This window comes from Anser anser (assembly GCF_964211835.1).
Source record: "Anser anser genome assembly, chromosome: Z".
Lineage (NCBI taxonomy): Eukaryota > Metazoa > Chordata > Aves > Anseriformes > Anatidae > Anser > Anser anser.
Genome location: NC_139723.1, coordinates 88,242,930 through 88,258,217, shown reverse-complemented (window position 1 = coordinate 88,258,217; position 15,288 = coordinate 88,242,930). Strand labels below are relative to the sequence as shown.

The 15,288-nt window shown below is 55.8% G+C and overlaps 1 protein-coding gene and 1 long non-coding RNA gene across 10 annotated transcripts in view; one reads left to right on the top strand and one right to left on the bottom strand.

The window, feature by feature from the left end:
* The window catches only part of LOC310889651, a 41,639-nt gene extending 36,506 nt beyond the window's left edge, over positions 1-5,133 (bottom strand). For 3 of the 8 annotated variants that reach the window (XR_014576686.1, XR_014576690.1, XR_014576691.1), the window contains exons 1-3: positions 4,200-5,133; positions 2,334-2,438; positions 1,101-2,198 (exon numbers count right to left, since the gene is read on the bottom strand). This is a non-coding gene — a long non-coding RNA (uncharacterized lncRNA). Of the gene's footprint in view, positions 1-1,100; positions 2,199-2,333; positions 2,439-2,993 lie in introns of all 8 variants that reach the window. The other 5 variants (XR_014576687.1, XR_014576688.1, XR_014576689.1 and 2 more) reach the window with 5 other exon arrangements.
* A 354-nt stretch (positions 5,134-5,487) lies between these two features.
* On the top strand, positions 5,488-13,656 carry LOC310889646 (retinal homeobox protein Rx2). 2 transcript variants are annotated; one of them, XM_083817457.1, is made up of 3 exons: positions 5,488-5,822; positions 5,941-6,155; positions 6,900-13,656. In XM_083817457.1, the coding sequence occupies exons 1-3, from the start codon at positions 5,546-5,548 to the stop codon at positions 7,350-7,352; spliced, it is 945 nt and encodes a 314-aa protein (XP_083673583.1). In that variant the 5' UTR covers positions 5,488-5,545; the 3' UTR covers positions 7,353-13,656. The 2 variants fall into 2 exon arrangements, with proteins under 2 accessions (XP_083673583.1, XP_083673584.1); XM_083817458.1 differs by having other exon boundaries at positions 5,510-5,822; positions 5,941-6,167.
* Positions 13,657-15,288: the final 1,632 nt, after the last annotated feature.

Genomic DNA, 15,288 nt, shown 5'->3' with positions numbered 1-15,288 from the left:
AAAAAAATGTCAGGGTTAGCAGAGGCAGGCAGGGCTGGGAGGTGGCTGGGGGCTGGCGCGGGATGGGTCAGGGCCCGCCATCCATGGCAGGGGATGCTGCCTGGCCCTGTTCCTGGCCACAGCCAAGCTGATCTGCTGCTGGAGCAGCCTGGGCTGTCTTTGGCACCATTTTTAGAGTTGTACATGTAAAAACTCTCAGTCCTGCATGGCAGAGCCAGGCTGGGTCGCATGAGGTGCTGACCTCTGCTCCAGCTGGCATCTCCCTGGGCTGCCAGGGCTTGCGCCTGCTCCCGGGCTGGCACTGGGCGTGCCTGGGGCTGGTGGGGCCGGCGCCGCTGCACCAAATCGTCCCCGCAGCTCTGTGTGGGTCAGCATGATGGCCAGGGCCTGGCCGCAAATCTGCCCTGCTGGCTGACCCCGGGCAGCAGCGCGGCTCATCCCTCTGGCACCAGCTGTCCCCATCCTCCTGCAGCAGCTGCGGAACTACGGGGTAAAAACTGCCCTGGCTCCCACAATTGTCTGGGGATTCAGGAAGTTGCCCCAGGCACTGTCTGGAGGAGCCATGTGCTTATTTTAGAAGGCAGGAGTGGTGGTGCCAGGCAGCAGAGGTAGTGCTGAGGCCCCGCTGGGCTGCGGGCAGGATAGAGGGGCTGACAGTGCACAACCGTGACAGCCGGCACCCCAGGACCGCCACTGCCAGGTGGCACCTCTGCCACAGGAAGCTCCCAGTGACCCGTGGGCAAGGGCAGCAGGCTTGGGGCGAAACCAGCGGACCCCAGAGACGGCAGGGCCCGCAGCACTCCCAGCTGCCCGCATCCCCAAGCAGCCAGCATGGCCTCTGGAGTGCAGGGATCCCTCAGAGCTGGGCACAGCCATCAGCCTCAGGGGTGCAGCATTTCTCAGGGGTGAAGCATTCACAGGGGCTCAGCACTGAGGCCTCCCCACAGCTCATTAGGTACTTAGCCCTGGGGACAATTCATAGGGAGCCTGGAGCACAGCGGGCAGGCGAGCAGCATGCTGACCCCGATCTGACTCAATGGATATAAATAAATGTATATAAATACATCAGTGTGTATAACTACATCAATCTACATAAATACCTGAAGAGACGATGCAATGAAGAAAAAGCAGGCTCCTGTCAGCGGAGCCCCGGCGGCTCCCCCTGCCTGCCAGGCCGCACTTCCGGGCCGGGCGGGTGCCGCAGCCCCGGCCCAGGCTGCCCAGAGAGGGGCTGGGGGCTGCTCGGGGAGGTCTCCAGCAGCCGCCTGCACGTGGGGCTGGGCACCCTGCTCGGGGGGCTGCCGGGCCGGGGGGGCCAGGGGCACCCGGGGCTGCCTGCCCACCCCGACCGGTCTGTGAGTCTGGGATTCTGATTATGTGAAGTCTTAAGGACAATAAAGTAAGGTCTTTCACTAAATAATCTTTCTCCTAAGGCTGCTGGAACCTAAAGAGTTAGTGCATGTGCATGCATGTTTGTGTGTGCATGTGTATGTGTGTTTTGTGCACGTGTATGCAAATCCATGTGTATATATGTGCATGCACCTGTGCGCGTGTGTGCATATGAGTATGTGCTGTATGTGCTGTATGTGCACATGTGTGTGTGAGCTGCACGGAAGAGCAGCAGATTAAAAGCGTTAGGTCACATGGGAGCTACTGCTGGACCTGCCCTACCTGGGATTTGGGTTCTTACAGTTAATAGGATCGCTGGAGCTCAAGGCCGTCATCCCATCAAGATAAATGTCTCTGGTGCCCACTTTTAAGCAATCCGAATTCAATTAGGCTAATTGGAAAACAAGTAAAGAAGGATTTCATTAATATAGCCATACAGCGTGAACCTCCACTCCCCCGCCCTGGACGGATGTTCAAGTGTGGCAAACCCAATGCCCGAGCCCTCGCACCAGGCCCGTGCCACTCACCGTCCTGACGTGGCCACCCCCACTCCTGCTGCAGCCATGGCTGCTCCCGTGCCCGCCACCAGGGCAAGCACTGGCAGCAGCTCGCTCCAGCCAGTGCTCCCTGGGGTTTCTGTCCTGGTGGGGAAAAAAAAACAGCTCTCCTAGAGACGGAGGAGAAAAATCCCACCAGAAAGGAATCAGGAGGTGACTGTCAAGGTACAAGTGCTGAAGCGATGGGGAGGCAGCAGCTTTCTCATACATCATGCTTTCAAAGAGGTTCTTGAACTGCAAATTTCCAAACTTCTGCAGAGAGAAAAGCAAAGTCAGTTTTTATAGCTTTTAACAATCTGTGATGTGATTCAGAGCATGCAAACTGCAGCAGGGTACAGGTTCCTGCTGGATGAATATTCCCCCCACATTGTCAATTTGCTGTCTGACCTTGAAAGTCCTGTTCATCTCTCAGGGTGGCAGTCCCTGCTGAACATCACTGGTCTGGAGAATGATTTCCCACCTGCAGACTGACTTCAGCTTCAGATGTCTTCTCTACAAGGCAGTAAATTATTTCAGCTTGACATAAAGACAGGAGAAAAGGAAACAAGATTCTGGGGCATTTTATGGTGCCAATTTCACTGTGCAAAGCCCCATCCGGTACACCTGTCTTAACAGCATCAACAGGTTCAAAATTATTCCCATTTACTCTTCATTATGCATAAACCAGAAGTAGGCATCGGGGACAGCTGTACTTTAGAGATTCTCCATCTCAAGAATTCTTGTTAGCTTCCAAACATAATTTCAGCAATAACTGTCGTAACAATGCATTGAAAAAAAATAATAATAAATTAAAAAGGTGGTGGAACAGGGGCCACCTTTGGAAAGGCAAGTAATAAATCCCACCTACTTGGTTACCTAATGAATATTCTCAGATCTGATTGCCCTGTACATTTCCAAAGAGAAATGGTCTTTGTGAAGCTGTGATATACCACAGCATCAATTTTTTAGGCTTCATACCTATGAGACATATCCCAGGAGACTGTGACAGCACAGGATTTAGCTAGCAGCCAGTGCATTAGACCCAAAAGGAAATGTTCAGATGCTTACCTATCATTCGCCACCCTAAACTCTGTTAGTCTCTGACTATTAGAGAAACCATCAGAGTTTCTGTGCTGCAGTCAGAACCTCCCTCCTCAGCGCCATCTGATGCCTCCTGTGTGTGTCAAGGCACCGCACTCTGCGTGCATAAAGCAGGGCAAGAGAGAAAAGGCAGCTCCAGAGCTGGAAGAGACGGAGCTGGTCTCTGCTCTGCTACAGTTTTTTCCATATTTTTACATGTTTTGACCCGGGGAATTGCTGCTTCCTTCAGCAACTCCACTCCCCTGCAAAAAGGATGCTACAATGACACAAACAGCTCTAGACAGAAAATACACCTGTAATGATCTACTGCTGAGGAGGGAGGAGCCTGCTCTACTGGGGAGGAAGGTCTCTCATGTACGGTGTGCAATGTGTACCCTGCTTTGGGGTGGAAGTCTTCTGCTGTATGTCACGTTGCAAGCAATAGCAAAAATTTTGAGTCTTGTTCCTGTATTTGCCAATTTTGACAGGAACCTGAAAAGCTGCATTTGTGCCAAGATCCAATACCCTTAGTGGCTCTTAACTGCCAGGCCAGGGTCTGACCGACAGGCTTATGCTGCCTCATCTCACCTTGCTTACCTTGCTTTTTTTTTTTTTGTGTGTGTGTGTGTGTGTGTGTGTTTGTGTGCTACAACAAGCAAAAAGGATTCCCAAGTGTGCCCAGGGTTTCTGGAGGAACAGGCATGTTTTGTTCTGGTTGTGAGTGCCATAAAAACCCAGCTCCAAATTAGAAGAAATTAGGGACATTGCACAGTTCATTCATCTTCGCTAATGGAGTTCTTGGGAAATACACATGTAGATTAAAGGAACACAATGGCCCCTGGCTGATTGCTTTGAGTACCCTCCAATGCCCCTACAATGGTATTGACTTGCTTTTTATATCGTGCACAAAAGCCATACTAACCTTTTTTTGTCTCTTCTGTTGGCCTCTTCCTTCTTTGCCAATGGATGGCTGAGCTTCCTCCCACCCCCCCCCTCCACCTCCCCCTGGAAGCAGTCAGTGAGGGCAGACCTCACCTGGAACTATTAGGAAAAGCTGCTGAGCTACAACAAATTAACTTTGCGACATCTGACCATAACCCTTAAAAAGGTGTGGTTAAGGGCTGAAGCAAACACTGCCAATCAGGAGGAAGACACAAAAATGCAGTGAAGATTTCCTGAGGGAAGCAGTCGTACCTTTCAGTAGCTAGTGTATCTGGAAGAAGCAGTACTGATGTTTTTCATTCACATACACCCTCCTCAGGCTCGAAATGGAAGCATCTTCGAAGCTAAATGCAGGCTGAAAACCACTCTGGACGCTATTGTGTTTTTTACTTTAGCTGGGACAAAAGATGGTTGGTACCTCAAAGAAATGGGCAGGTGCTAGCAGGAAAAAGTGATAAAGAGAAGGAAAGAGAAAGGCAGGGAAAATAATAATGCAGGAAGAAGTAAGTTGGAGGCAGGAGACACGATGCTGTTCCCCAGTTAGGACTGTGCGGAGCCCATGCCCTCCACCAAGCCCGGTTCAAAGCGAGGCGTGGGATTCAGCTCTCCACCTCACCTTCAAAAGCAAACTGTAGATGTCCCATGCACCCTGTCCTGCCCTCTAGCCTCCAGCCCCACTCCCTCAGCAGAGGACAGGGATGTCGAATTGGCTCCGCTCACATGGCCTGTCCTCTGTCCTCTTGGGAGTGATACCAACAACTTGAGCCCAGACACCATCCCCCCCGCGCCGACACCTCCGGAGCCCATCCTCCCGAAAAGCCCACGTGCGTTTTCACCTGGTCAGTAAACATGACTTGGAAGGCTGCCGGACCCAGGGCAAGTACCCCGTCGGGGGACCACAGCATCAGCTTTTAGCCCCGGTGCTTTTCACCCTCTGCATTTAGCCGCGGGACAGTGCCACGGCCCCCTCCCGCCTCTCATCTGAGATGAAAACCGCCTCCGCGGCCGAGGCGCCCTCCAAAGGCACGGGACGGGCGTGGGCTGGAGCTGCCGGGGAGAGAAGCGAGTGTGCGGGGGTGCTCCGGGAGCCCCTTCCCCGGGCCCGTCCTCCGCGCTGCCGGCAAGCGGCCCCCGCGGCCCCGGGCCCCGCCGTGCCGGGTCGGTGCCCCCGCCCGTCCCACGACGGCTTCCGACGGCGCTCGGCCGGCCGCGGGGCTGCAGCGGCGGGGCCCGGCGGGGCGCCCGGCCAGCGCCAGCCCCGGCGGCAGCGGGGGGGCCCCCAGCCCCGCCTCGGGTGGCGTCGCTCGGTGCCGTCCGGGGCCGGCGGGGCGGGGAGAGGCGGGGGCAGTGGCGGCGCTGGGGGGGACGGGGGGGCGGGGGGTCAGCGGGCGGCGGCGGCGGGGCCCTGGGGACGCCCTGCCTCCCCGCCAGGCCGGAGCGGCGCGGGGCCTCGCCTTCCCTCTGGCCCACCGCCCCCCGGCACTCCTCCCCCGCCCCGAGGAGGCCAGCCCGCCGGGCGGCGCCGTGCCAGAGCTGCCCGCGCCGCCCCGGGGCCGGGCGGGAGCGCCGCCGCGCCGGGACCCCAGGCCGGCCGCCCCATGCACCCGCCCGGCGCCCCGCTCGCCATGGCCGAGGGCGCCTTCTCGCTGTCGGCTCCGGCGGCGCGCAGCCCCGGGGGGAACCCGTCGAGGCTGCACAGCATCGAGGCCATCCTGGGCTTCACCAAGGAGGACGGCCTCCTCGGCCCCTTCCCGCCCGACGGCGGCGCCGGCAGCGCCAAGGAGGCGGACAGGCGGGGTCCCCGGCACGGCCTCCCCAAGATGCCCGGGGAGCCGCCGCCGGCCGAGCGGCAGGGCCGCCCCGAGCGCTTCCAAGGTGAGCGCGGCGGGCGAGGGGCGCCGGGTCCCGGGCGGGCGGGCGGCTCTCCCCGCGGCCCGGGGCGGGCCCGGCCGGGCGGTCGCGCTGCCGCTGACTCGCCTCTCTCCCCCCGCAGAGCCGTACTGCCCCGGCAGCGCCAGCCCCGAGCTGCCCGCCGGCGGCGGCGAGGGGAAGCCGTCGGACGAGGAGCAGCCCAAGAAGAAGCACCGGCGGAACCGCACCACCTTCACCACCTACCAGCTCCACGAGCTGGAGCGCGCCTTCGAGAAGTCCCACTACCCCGACGTGTACAGCCGCGAGGAGCTGGCCATGAAGGTCAACCTGCCCGAGGTCCGCGTGCAGGTAACGCCCGCGCCCGCACGGACGGCCCCGGCCCCGGCCCCGGCCCCGGCCCCGGCCCCGGCCCCGGGAGTGCTGGTGCAGCACGGCCCGGCCGGACCCGGCGCAGCCCCGCGTTCCCGGCGCCGGCAGCCCCCGGCCCGGCTCGGCCCGGCCCCTCACTCGTGGCAGCGGGAGGCGCTCAGCCCCGCCGCGCCGACGGCCCCGTTGCTCCGGTGCCGCTGCCGCCAGCCCCGGCCGGCGCCCGGCCGAGCGGCCCCGCGGGGCGCGGGCCTCCGCCGCAGCTCCGGGCGCGTCTCCGGCCGGCCCCACTCGCACGGCCCCGCCGCGGCGGGCGCAGCTTGGCCCCGCCGGCAGAGACCTGCGGAGGCCGGGGCCGTTTCTCATCCGGCCGCCGCCGGTTAAGCGGCGTGTCGCGCTCCAGGGGTCCGGAGCGGCAGAGCCGGGCGGTAGACCTGGGAGCGGCGCGGCCCCAAGGTGGCTCCGTGCAGCCCATGCCCGGCCAGCGGCAGGGTGTCTCCACGGGGCCCTCACCGCGCTTCTTCCCCGAGCCCACGGGAAGCACCTCCGAGTCCGCTCCTGCCCCGGTGCCTTCTCCTGCCCTGCCCTGCCCTGGTCCATTCCCTCTGCTCCATCTCGCGTGTCCCTCTGTGCCTGGGAAAACCTCTGCCTTCCACGGCAGTGGCAGCGCTGTCCGGGGGCAGCGGTGCCTGGCTAACACGGCTGTGCTTGCAGGTGTGGTTTCAGAACAGACGGGCCAAGTGGCGGCGGCAGGAGAAGCTGGAGGTGACCTCTATGAAGCTTCAGGACTCACCTATACTCTCCTTCAACCGCTCATCGCAGGCGACCCCCATGGGCCCCCTCAGCAGCAGCCTGCCCCTGGAGACGTGGCTCAGCCCGCCCGTGCCCAGCAGCACGGCCCTGCAGAGCCTGCCTGGCTTCGTGGCCTCTCCGCAGAGCCTGCCTGGCAGCTACACACCACCGCCCTTCCTGAACTCTCCGGCCGTGACCCACGCGCTGCAGCCCCTGGGGGCAATGGGGCCACCACCGCCTTACCAGTGTGGGGCCACCTTTGTGGACAAGTTCCCCTTGGACGAGGCGGACCCACGCAACACCAGCATTGCTGCCTTGCGGATGAAGGCCAAGGAGCACATCCAGTCCATCGGCAAACCCTGGCAGACGATCTGAGCTCCCTCTTCCAGCACCTGGGACAAAAGCACTGGGAAGGCTGGTACCGGGATGCCCAAGGGATGCCCTTGACCCGCTCTGGCTCCCCTGGATGAGGACCTGACAACGGAGGGCTGTCCCTCACACCAGCTGTTTCCCCATGCCCTGGCTTGCTTTGTATTTTGTGGTCATTTTAATCTCCTTTTCCACATGCCCTGCGGAGTTAGGGGTCAGATCATAGCTTAGGAAAAAAATCTCTTTCGTTCTCCCTTCTTGGCTGGATGCTTTAGTTGCAATAAAAGCTGAAGTAGGGCGAAGAGTGGCGTAGGGTGGCTGGGAACCAAGGCCTGTGTGATCTGGGGAGGGTTTTCTGTTTGCACCATTAAATGGCACAACTGGTGTGAAGGCTGTGCGTTGTGTGTCTGCACAAGGGGGCTGCCCAGGCCAGGCCCTCCGCTGCCTCTGGCGTGCGGTGGGGAGCGGCAGGCCTGGCCGTGGCCCTCTCCCTCCTTGCAGCCCAGCCTTGCTGGGGGTCTCCTGCTGCCCCCTGCCCCTGGCTGTGGTGGCTCCCCTCAGCCACTGCTGGGGGCTCTGACGGGGCCAGAGATGTGGTCCCATGGTGGGCGCACACCCAGCCAGTGGCTCCATGCTCTGCAAAGAGCGGCCGGGGTCCACCAGGGCCCAGCTGCAGCGTTCCCGCACTCAGCAGGGCAGCCCGGGGGCCAATGGGATTTGCTGCCCCCACCCTGGGCTGCCGGCCCACGACACCACCTCAGAGAAGGGTCTGGCAGGTCCTGCAGGCCCCTGGCTTCTCAGCCCAGCCGCTGCTTGGGGGCTGACTGGGGCAGCTGGCCTGGCAAGGCTGGGGTGCTGGCAAGGTGCTGGGCCACGCTCATCCCCCCACTGCACAGCACCCTTCCTGAGGTGCCTAAACTAAATCTGCGGCATCTTTATTTTCCATTATCTCCGTTACTGCCCGTAATGGGGCTGAGAAGCTGTAATGAAACACCCCTTCTCCTCCACTGGGCACGGGGCGCTCTGCACACTCTGAAGGTTGTGGCAATTAACGTTTCTCATTAGGGAAGGGAGAAGGATGCACAAGCGCCCTCATTGTGTCCTGGGGATGATTCAATGCAGGCTGGGAGACCTCTCCTTTCACCATTTCCCACTCGTTGTGGCCAGACAAAGGCTGGCTTCTAATTATATTTTCACAATCTGTGCGTATCTTTAAGAGTCCTGTCAGAAACAAGTATGTCAGCTTTGTTCAGCTTCACTTCAGGGAGCTTTTTAACCTCAGACAGCAGTTTCTAAACATCCCTTCACAGCCTCCTCCACAGCAGCCCCATCCGTTGTCTGGAGAGCTCCTTTTGCAGATAATAATGAGAATCCCTTTATTTTGAAAACGCCTTTCCCTCCCTCTTTGGCCTCTGTGTGCATCCAGCCTGCCTCTCTGTATCAGGCCCCGTGCTGTGTCTGGGCTTCCCTTCCCCAGCCGTGCTGGCCTGGGGGGCAGGTAGGTGCAGTGAGTGCCCTGCTGCCCCTTTTACAGGTGAGCTTTGTTTCTATCACCAAGGATGCCCAGAATACAGGGCTTGCAGTAAGACACATCTCCAGTGGCTGTGAGGGAAGGATGTCTCCTTGTGTTTGAGATGTGCCTGCACACCTGGGCTGTGTCAGAAACAGACACATGCTAACAGATGTCTACACAGGCTGCACACACCCTGCTACCCCAGCGGCAGGAACAGTCCTACTTGGTGTTACTCGGCTTAAAACCCTCCTGCACATGAATGCATTTAACTGTCACCCAAAACCTATTTCCCGTGCTTGTTGCTCAAATTAGCAAGCAAGACCCCGAGATTTCAGTGGTGCTCTCCCACATTTTGCCGCTATTACCCTTCCTCCCTGTTGCCTCCCATTCTCCTATGGCCTGAAAAGTCACTTGAAAGACCCCCCCTGACTTTCTGTTCAGCACCGGAATCAGCATTGACGCTCAGTAACTTGAGAGAGTGAAGCACTAGTAAGAGACAGTGACAGGACAGCAAAGTGAAGACACCTATTCACTTTTATCAAGCACTTGATCCAAAATCTGCAAGCAAAAAATGATAATTACGTCAAGCTGCAGCGATTGTTCTTTTACTCGGATATTAAGCAGGTCTTTTTTTTGCATTTTGTAAATGTGAACCCTGCAATGGATTATCTACACACAAAGATAAGTTGTGTGCTTCAAGGAAAGTGACAAGTTTACTGCCAAAAAGAAACATTCTAATCTGCTAAACATGAGTGGTCACAGAGAGGTAAATATTTTTTAAAACCAATAAAGGGACAGAACTTGCATCTCTCTTTTACCTTGTCTGGTTTCCTGTATTCCTACACTTTCTTTCAAATTGTCCCATTCCATTTTAAAAGCTCATTTGTTCAGTTTGTTGTAAATATCTTCTCCTCCTTAATTGGGTGCTGAGTCTAATAATCCTGCCTCGGCTTGTTAACTGTACAATGGCAGTCAGAGTTAATGACCCATTAGTGATTAATTCCTTAACCAGCATCTAATTGCTCACTGTAAAACCTTTTCTTAAAAGTGGATTAAATCATCTAGATCCTTAACCACTTCTTTACTCTAACTTTGCTAAGGCTCTTAGCCTGGCTGTTTCTGAGTGATCTATTTCTTCTTTTGCTTAAATTGTATTAGCAAGCTAGTATTGTTAGTGTCTATATTTGACTTCTTTGCAACATATGAAGTTCTAAGAAAGAATTATACCAATAAAAGATTGCGAGTGAAAATATTAAGATTTCTACACCCTTGCAATTAAGACAATTTCAGACAGAAAACGTTGTTATGCTAACCATGGCATTTGAGAGAGGTGGACTTGTAGGGACAGGGTTTGTCAGCGGTACGGTGCCGCTCATGGCAGTGTGTAGGCTTTGGTGGGTGAAGCTGTAAACACTTAAGAGTTTTCAGAAGAGTGGCCTGGTCTTCGCTCAGTGTCCTGGTTACGGGGCATTTGGCAGGGGCTGCCCCAGGAGACTCCTGAGAGGGATTGGTACATGGGGACAAATCCTTGCCACCATTCCACACACAGATGTGCACAGGTGCTCGCCTGGGGGTACCGCACCTCCTTGCTCAGGGGATGTGATGAGCCGGGACAGGCAAACCTTGCTGGGACCGGGAAGCAAGACAGTGTATGTCTGCTACCGGTCAAAAGGCAATCGCTCATAGTTAAATTGGCCTTGGGGAAGGCAGCCAGTATCAGCAGCTGAGGAGCTCTTTCCCCTTTCCTTCCAAGTTGCATTTTAATTGAATGAACAGGCTGAGCTAGGACCCTAGCTATGTTTGGAAAGCATTCCAATACATTTCCAGGTAAATCCCACACGACCTGTCTGAGCTTCATGTTTTTTACCTGGGGAGAGGATGGATAGATATACATTTATTCATATTATACAGACCATGAGATCACCCACTTTGCATTGGGCTTCAGAATTTTGGAAAAGTAAAATCGAATCGCTATCTCTGCATCTGCTTCATCTGTAGCAATCTCTCCACTTGCAAATGAGGTTAATCCTGGGTGATTTCTCATTAAGATATGAAATGTGGAGAGGCGGATGGCTTTTCCTGAGAAGTCTTTCCACCAGGCTTGGCTGCTTTTACCCAGACAGAAATCCCGGGCTTAATATAGAGAAGTGCTCTGTAAAGTTTTGTACAGGTCAATAGCATGAGCTATGCAGGAGAAAAGACAATTATCATCAAGAGCTTCGAAGATCTCTGAATTAGTAGTTACAAATAAAATGTCATCATGAAACTTGGTCTCAATGCCACCATTTCTCAGCAAAAAGTATGTTCTAATCTCTCTTCTTTCACAACCCTGCTCAAAATCCTGTCAGTATTCAAGAAAACTCACAAAGAATCCTGACCTATTTAAGTTGAGTAGAGTTCTGACCTGCAGTTCAGCTCAGCTGCTTTCCAGTGAAGCAAGACTGGCTCTCTGTCCAGGCTGACTCTCAGTCCCTGCTGGATGGGGTCAGGAGATGTGGCCATGTAGGTTAGCACTCCTTAGTACCCCCAGCTGTCACCCCTCTGCAGCAGCGAGCTGGCCATTGTGTCTGCTCCACAGCCATGACAGGTCACAGCCCCAGAGATGAAAGCACACAGAGGTCAGTCACAGTTTAAATTTATTTTCTGAGCTGTGGGGTCTGGGGCAATTTTGTTCCCTTCCTCTGCTGAGGACTTGTTAATGTCTGCAGGTGAGATGGAGACCTGAAGTTTTTTCTTTCCAGCTGCCTCAGCTACATCTGACAGGGGTTGCAAGTAAGAACTTTTAGCTACCTACTATCCAATAACCTCGAGTACCTGTTCCCATCTCCTGCCCACATCTGTCTTCAGTTCAATCTGTTGGGACATACTGTGAATTCCAGCTCCAACAGGCATTAATTCAAGGGTTTTTCCTTCATCTACAGTGTTTTGGGGCCAGACATTCAAGTTCTGTCTTCCATGCAGTCAGCATTGTCCTGTGTCACTGATGCCATGGGATATAAACTTGAAACTTTATTGACTTCCTTCATTATAGTTTGTCAGCCACTGAGTACCCATTTATAAAATCCTGTCATGGGAGCAAATGCTGGAATAAATCATACAAAAGAGAGCAGAACAAAAAGCAAGGAAGGAGATACTGATTAGGACATTATCACCCTGACAACATTACCAACTTTTCTGGCACAATGAATATGGTGTCTCCTCTCTCCTAGCATCTCCATGTCCTGCCAATGGATGATGTGAAAATTGGCTGACATGCGGCTGTCATCTCTTTGGCATATGAAATTTCTGCCCCACTAAGAACTGTGAAATAAGCTTTTCTCTGTATAGAAAAGAAGTTAAAGTCAGCTAGCCAAGACTTTCAAGAAAGAGTTTAACTGTAGGCAGTAGGAATTTGGATGGCAAGAACTGAAGCTTTGGCAACTGATACTCAAAGAAGGGAGTGTTGGGGTAAACAAAGAGGATGGTGTTCCAGTTGCTGACCATCTCAGGTAGGTCAGATGTCCCTCTATTGAATCCTTCTCAGCAAGGAGGCAGCTGCAAGGAGTAAGAACACTGGACAAACCCAGAATACCAAGGAGGGGATGCTAGTTTTAAGCAATGTTTTTAAATAGATGGCTCCTCAGAAAGTCTGGCCCACCAGCAGCCCTCTCCTGCTCAAATGCCACTGCTGGCTGCAGTATAGCTCAAACACAGCATGGCTTGTATGGTAGGCAAATCTGCAGATGGTTATGCAGATGCCATAAACCAGTGTTTATGGTGAACCCATCATAAACATGCTGCTCCCCTATCCCCTCCCTGCAAGATCCTGCCAAATACTTTCTAGTTTATTAGATGCTGCCTCTGTGGGACAGGAGAGCGCCATTTAACATGCAGAGAAACTGAGGCACAGAAACACATGACTTACCCAAGCTGAGACAGGGATGGTACAACTGAGTTACCTATGCATATGCTTTTAGTGACATTTAGGAACCCCTTCGGGCAGCCTGAGCCATCCACACAGGCCTGGCACATACCACACAGGCTTTGCAAGAGAGAGAACCCTGCTCCCTCAGACCCACAGCCAGAGGCCAAGGCTGCTGGCAGCAGTAGGTGCTGTGCTTAGGATCCCACCTGGAGTCTGTACGAAGACTGCCTGAGCCTTTGGATGGCACTTCGGCTTCTGGGCTAGGCTTCTTCTCCTTCCTGGGTGTGCAGCACACGCACACCTTCACTCCAGTGCCTTTGGCCACATGAAAATTCAAAGCCACCTTCCCAAGCGCCCTTCTGATTTGCCTCAACCCCTTGCTCCACTCTGCCTTCATCACTGACAGGGCAGGATGGGGGACGACTGATTTAGATGTATAAGTAAAGCTTTCCAGGGATGGCACCATATCCCTGAGGGTGTGTGGTGCTGGCTGAGCTGCAACATGCTGAGCAAGGTCCTTCTGCCTCGTGCGGTGTGAGGGAGGGGAGGCAGGGCTGGAACATCGTGAGAGCAGAGGGATTTTGCTGAGGTGCTAATCCTACCTGCGGGCCAGGTCTCTCGCTGTCTTAGGGCACGGCGGTGATCGGCCAGAAAAAGGAGAAATGGAAAGCGGTAAGCAAGCTTGAGTGCCAAAAGCCCTGGGCCAGCGGGTAAGTACACCGGGTCTTCGCCGTGGCTGGCGGAATTTGGGATGCGCGCTGTGGTGACCGGAATTTGCCCTGGAGCCCAGGATATCTGCAGCGAAGCGCACAGGTAACCACCAGCGGTCCAACTGACTGCTCGGCGCGGCGGAGAGCCTGGAGCGACGAGCCCGGCGCTGGGCGCCGCGGTGCGCCGGCACGGCGAAAGGCCGGGGGCGGCCGGGAGCGGCCGGGGGCGCCGAGGCCCGGGGCTGCGTCCGCTGCGAGGCATCTGCTGGCCGGGGGCGCCCCCTGCCGGGGCCGGGAGGAGCTGCTCCGCCGGGCGGCTGTGCAGGTCCGTGAGGCGGGCCCGTGCTGCGGCAGGGCAGGCCCCTCGCCGATGCGCCGCGTCGTAGGCTCACCGTTCCACGGCACGGCTGGGTTCGGAGGCTCCCCCGGGTGCCCCTGGCCCCCCCGGCCCGGCAGCCCCCCGAGCAGGGTGCCCAGCCCCACGTGCAGGCGGCTGCTGGAGACCTCCCCGAGCAGCCCCCAGCCCCTCTCTGGGCAGCCTGGGCCGGGGCTGCGGCACCCGCCCAGCACAGGAGTGCGGCCTGGCGGGCAGGGGGAGCCGCCGGGGCTCCGCTACGGCCCGCAGAAGAGTCGGGAGATGCTATTTGCTATCACAGTCAATATCCCCATAGCTGTGCCGCTCAGATAGAAACTGCATGTTCACACTAGCCTTAAACTGGTCCTAAAGGTCCTAAAGCCAAATCTTCCATCCCCTTAAGCATGCACTTCAACCGTACAATCATGCCAAAGGAGGGCATAGCAGCGAACGAGCAGGATATTGTACATCCCATTGCCTGGACAGAGTGCCAAACTCAGAGCTGTGAATTGCCTTTTGTAGCCTGGCCGGCCTCAATGCTCAGCTCCCATCATGAGATCCCTCCAACCTGCACAGCTAGCTTGCGAGTGCCTGGAGTCCATTGTTTCCATCAGTCATGCATCTTAGATGCATAGTTTGTGTCTGGGCTTGCACACGACTGCCTGAACCTAGAGTGGGCAATGTGGAAGCCAGCTCATGCCTGAGTGTCTCAGTGATGCCTTTTCCAGATCCTTCCCCAGCAGTCAGTGCACACCGGTGTACCTAAGAAGTCCCTAAACAACTGCATCAGAGAGTCAGATGTATTCAGACCACTAGCTACAAGGCTTGATGCTCCGAAAGGGATGAAGATGTCTCAGCAGCGGTACTGAAAAATGGGACGCTCTGACAGCTGGCTCTGACCTGTACTTGCCTAACATCTTGGCAGCCTAGCAGTGCCCTGCTCTGCAAGAATGTTCCTTGCAAGGTCCCTCCAGTGCAAGTCCTGTTCTCTCTTGCCTACTTTCTCCTTAACCCTCCTAATCTTTTATCCCCAAGTGCACAGTGCCTCAGCCTGTGCTCTGGTGTTTAATGAACAGCAAAGGCTGGTGCCTCTGCTGTTGTGGTGAGTAAACAGCTCATGGGCTGTGGCACTGCTGTTTTAGGAGGCACCATTTTCTTTCTTATTCATTCTTCTTTGACCCAGGTCTGTTACTCCTGTCACGATGAGTCAGTCTGTTACCAAAACTTCCAGACCCTTCTTGTAGCTGCATCAGATAGGCACAGCTATGAGCCCATGACTTGGACAAACACTCCTGCTCCACAGCATGGGCCAAGGAAGGTAGAAACTACACTGAAGATTGACCTTTGTCCAGATCTGCTTCTCCTGCGTTGTGCTGGGCTTCCCCTCATCCTTACGGTCTGGTCTGTCAGTGCTCTCATTTGAGTGGTGGCAGCACATTATCTCCTTGTCTGGGTCTTTG

What these genes read in the sequence shown, in the direction of transcription:
- LOC310889646 (XM_083817458.1), top strand. Translation starts at nt 5,546, where the DNA reads ATGCACCCGCCCGGCGCCCCGCTCGCCATGGCCGAGGGCGCCTTCTCG. An exon ending in CCGCCCCGAGCGCTTCCAAG is followed by an intron (nt 5,823 to 5,940) that starts GTGAGCGCGGCG and finishes CTCCCCCCGCAG; the next exon opens with AGCCGTACTGCCCCGGCAGC. An exon ending in TGCCCGAGGTCCGCGTGCAG is followed by an intron (nt 6,168 to 6,899) that starts GTAACGCCCGCG and finishes CTGTGCTTGCAG; the next exon opens with GTGTGGTTTCAGAACAGACG.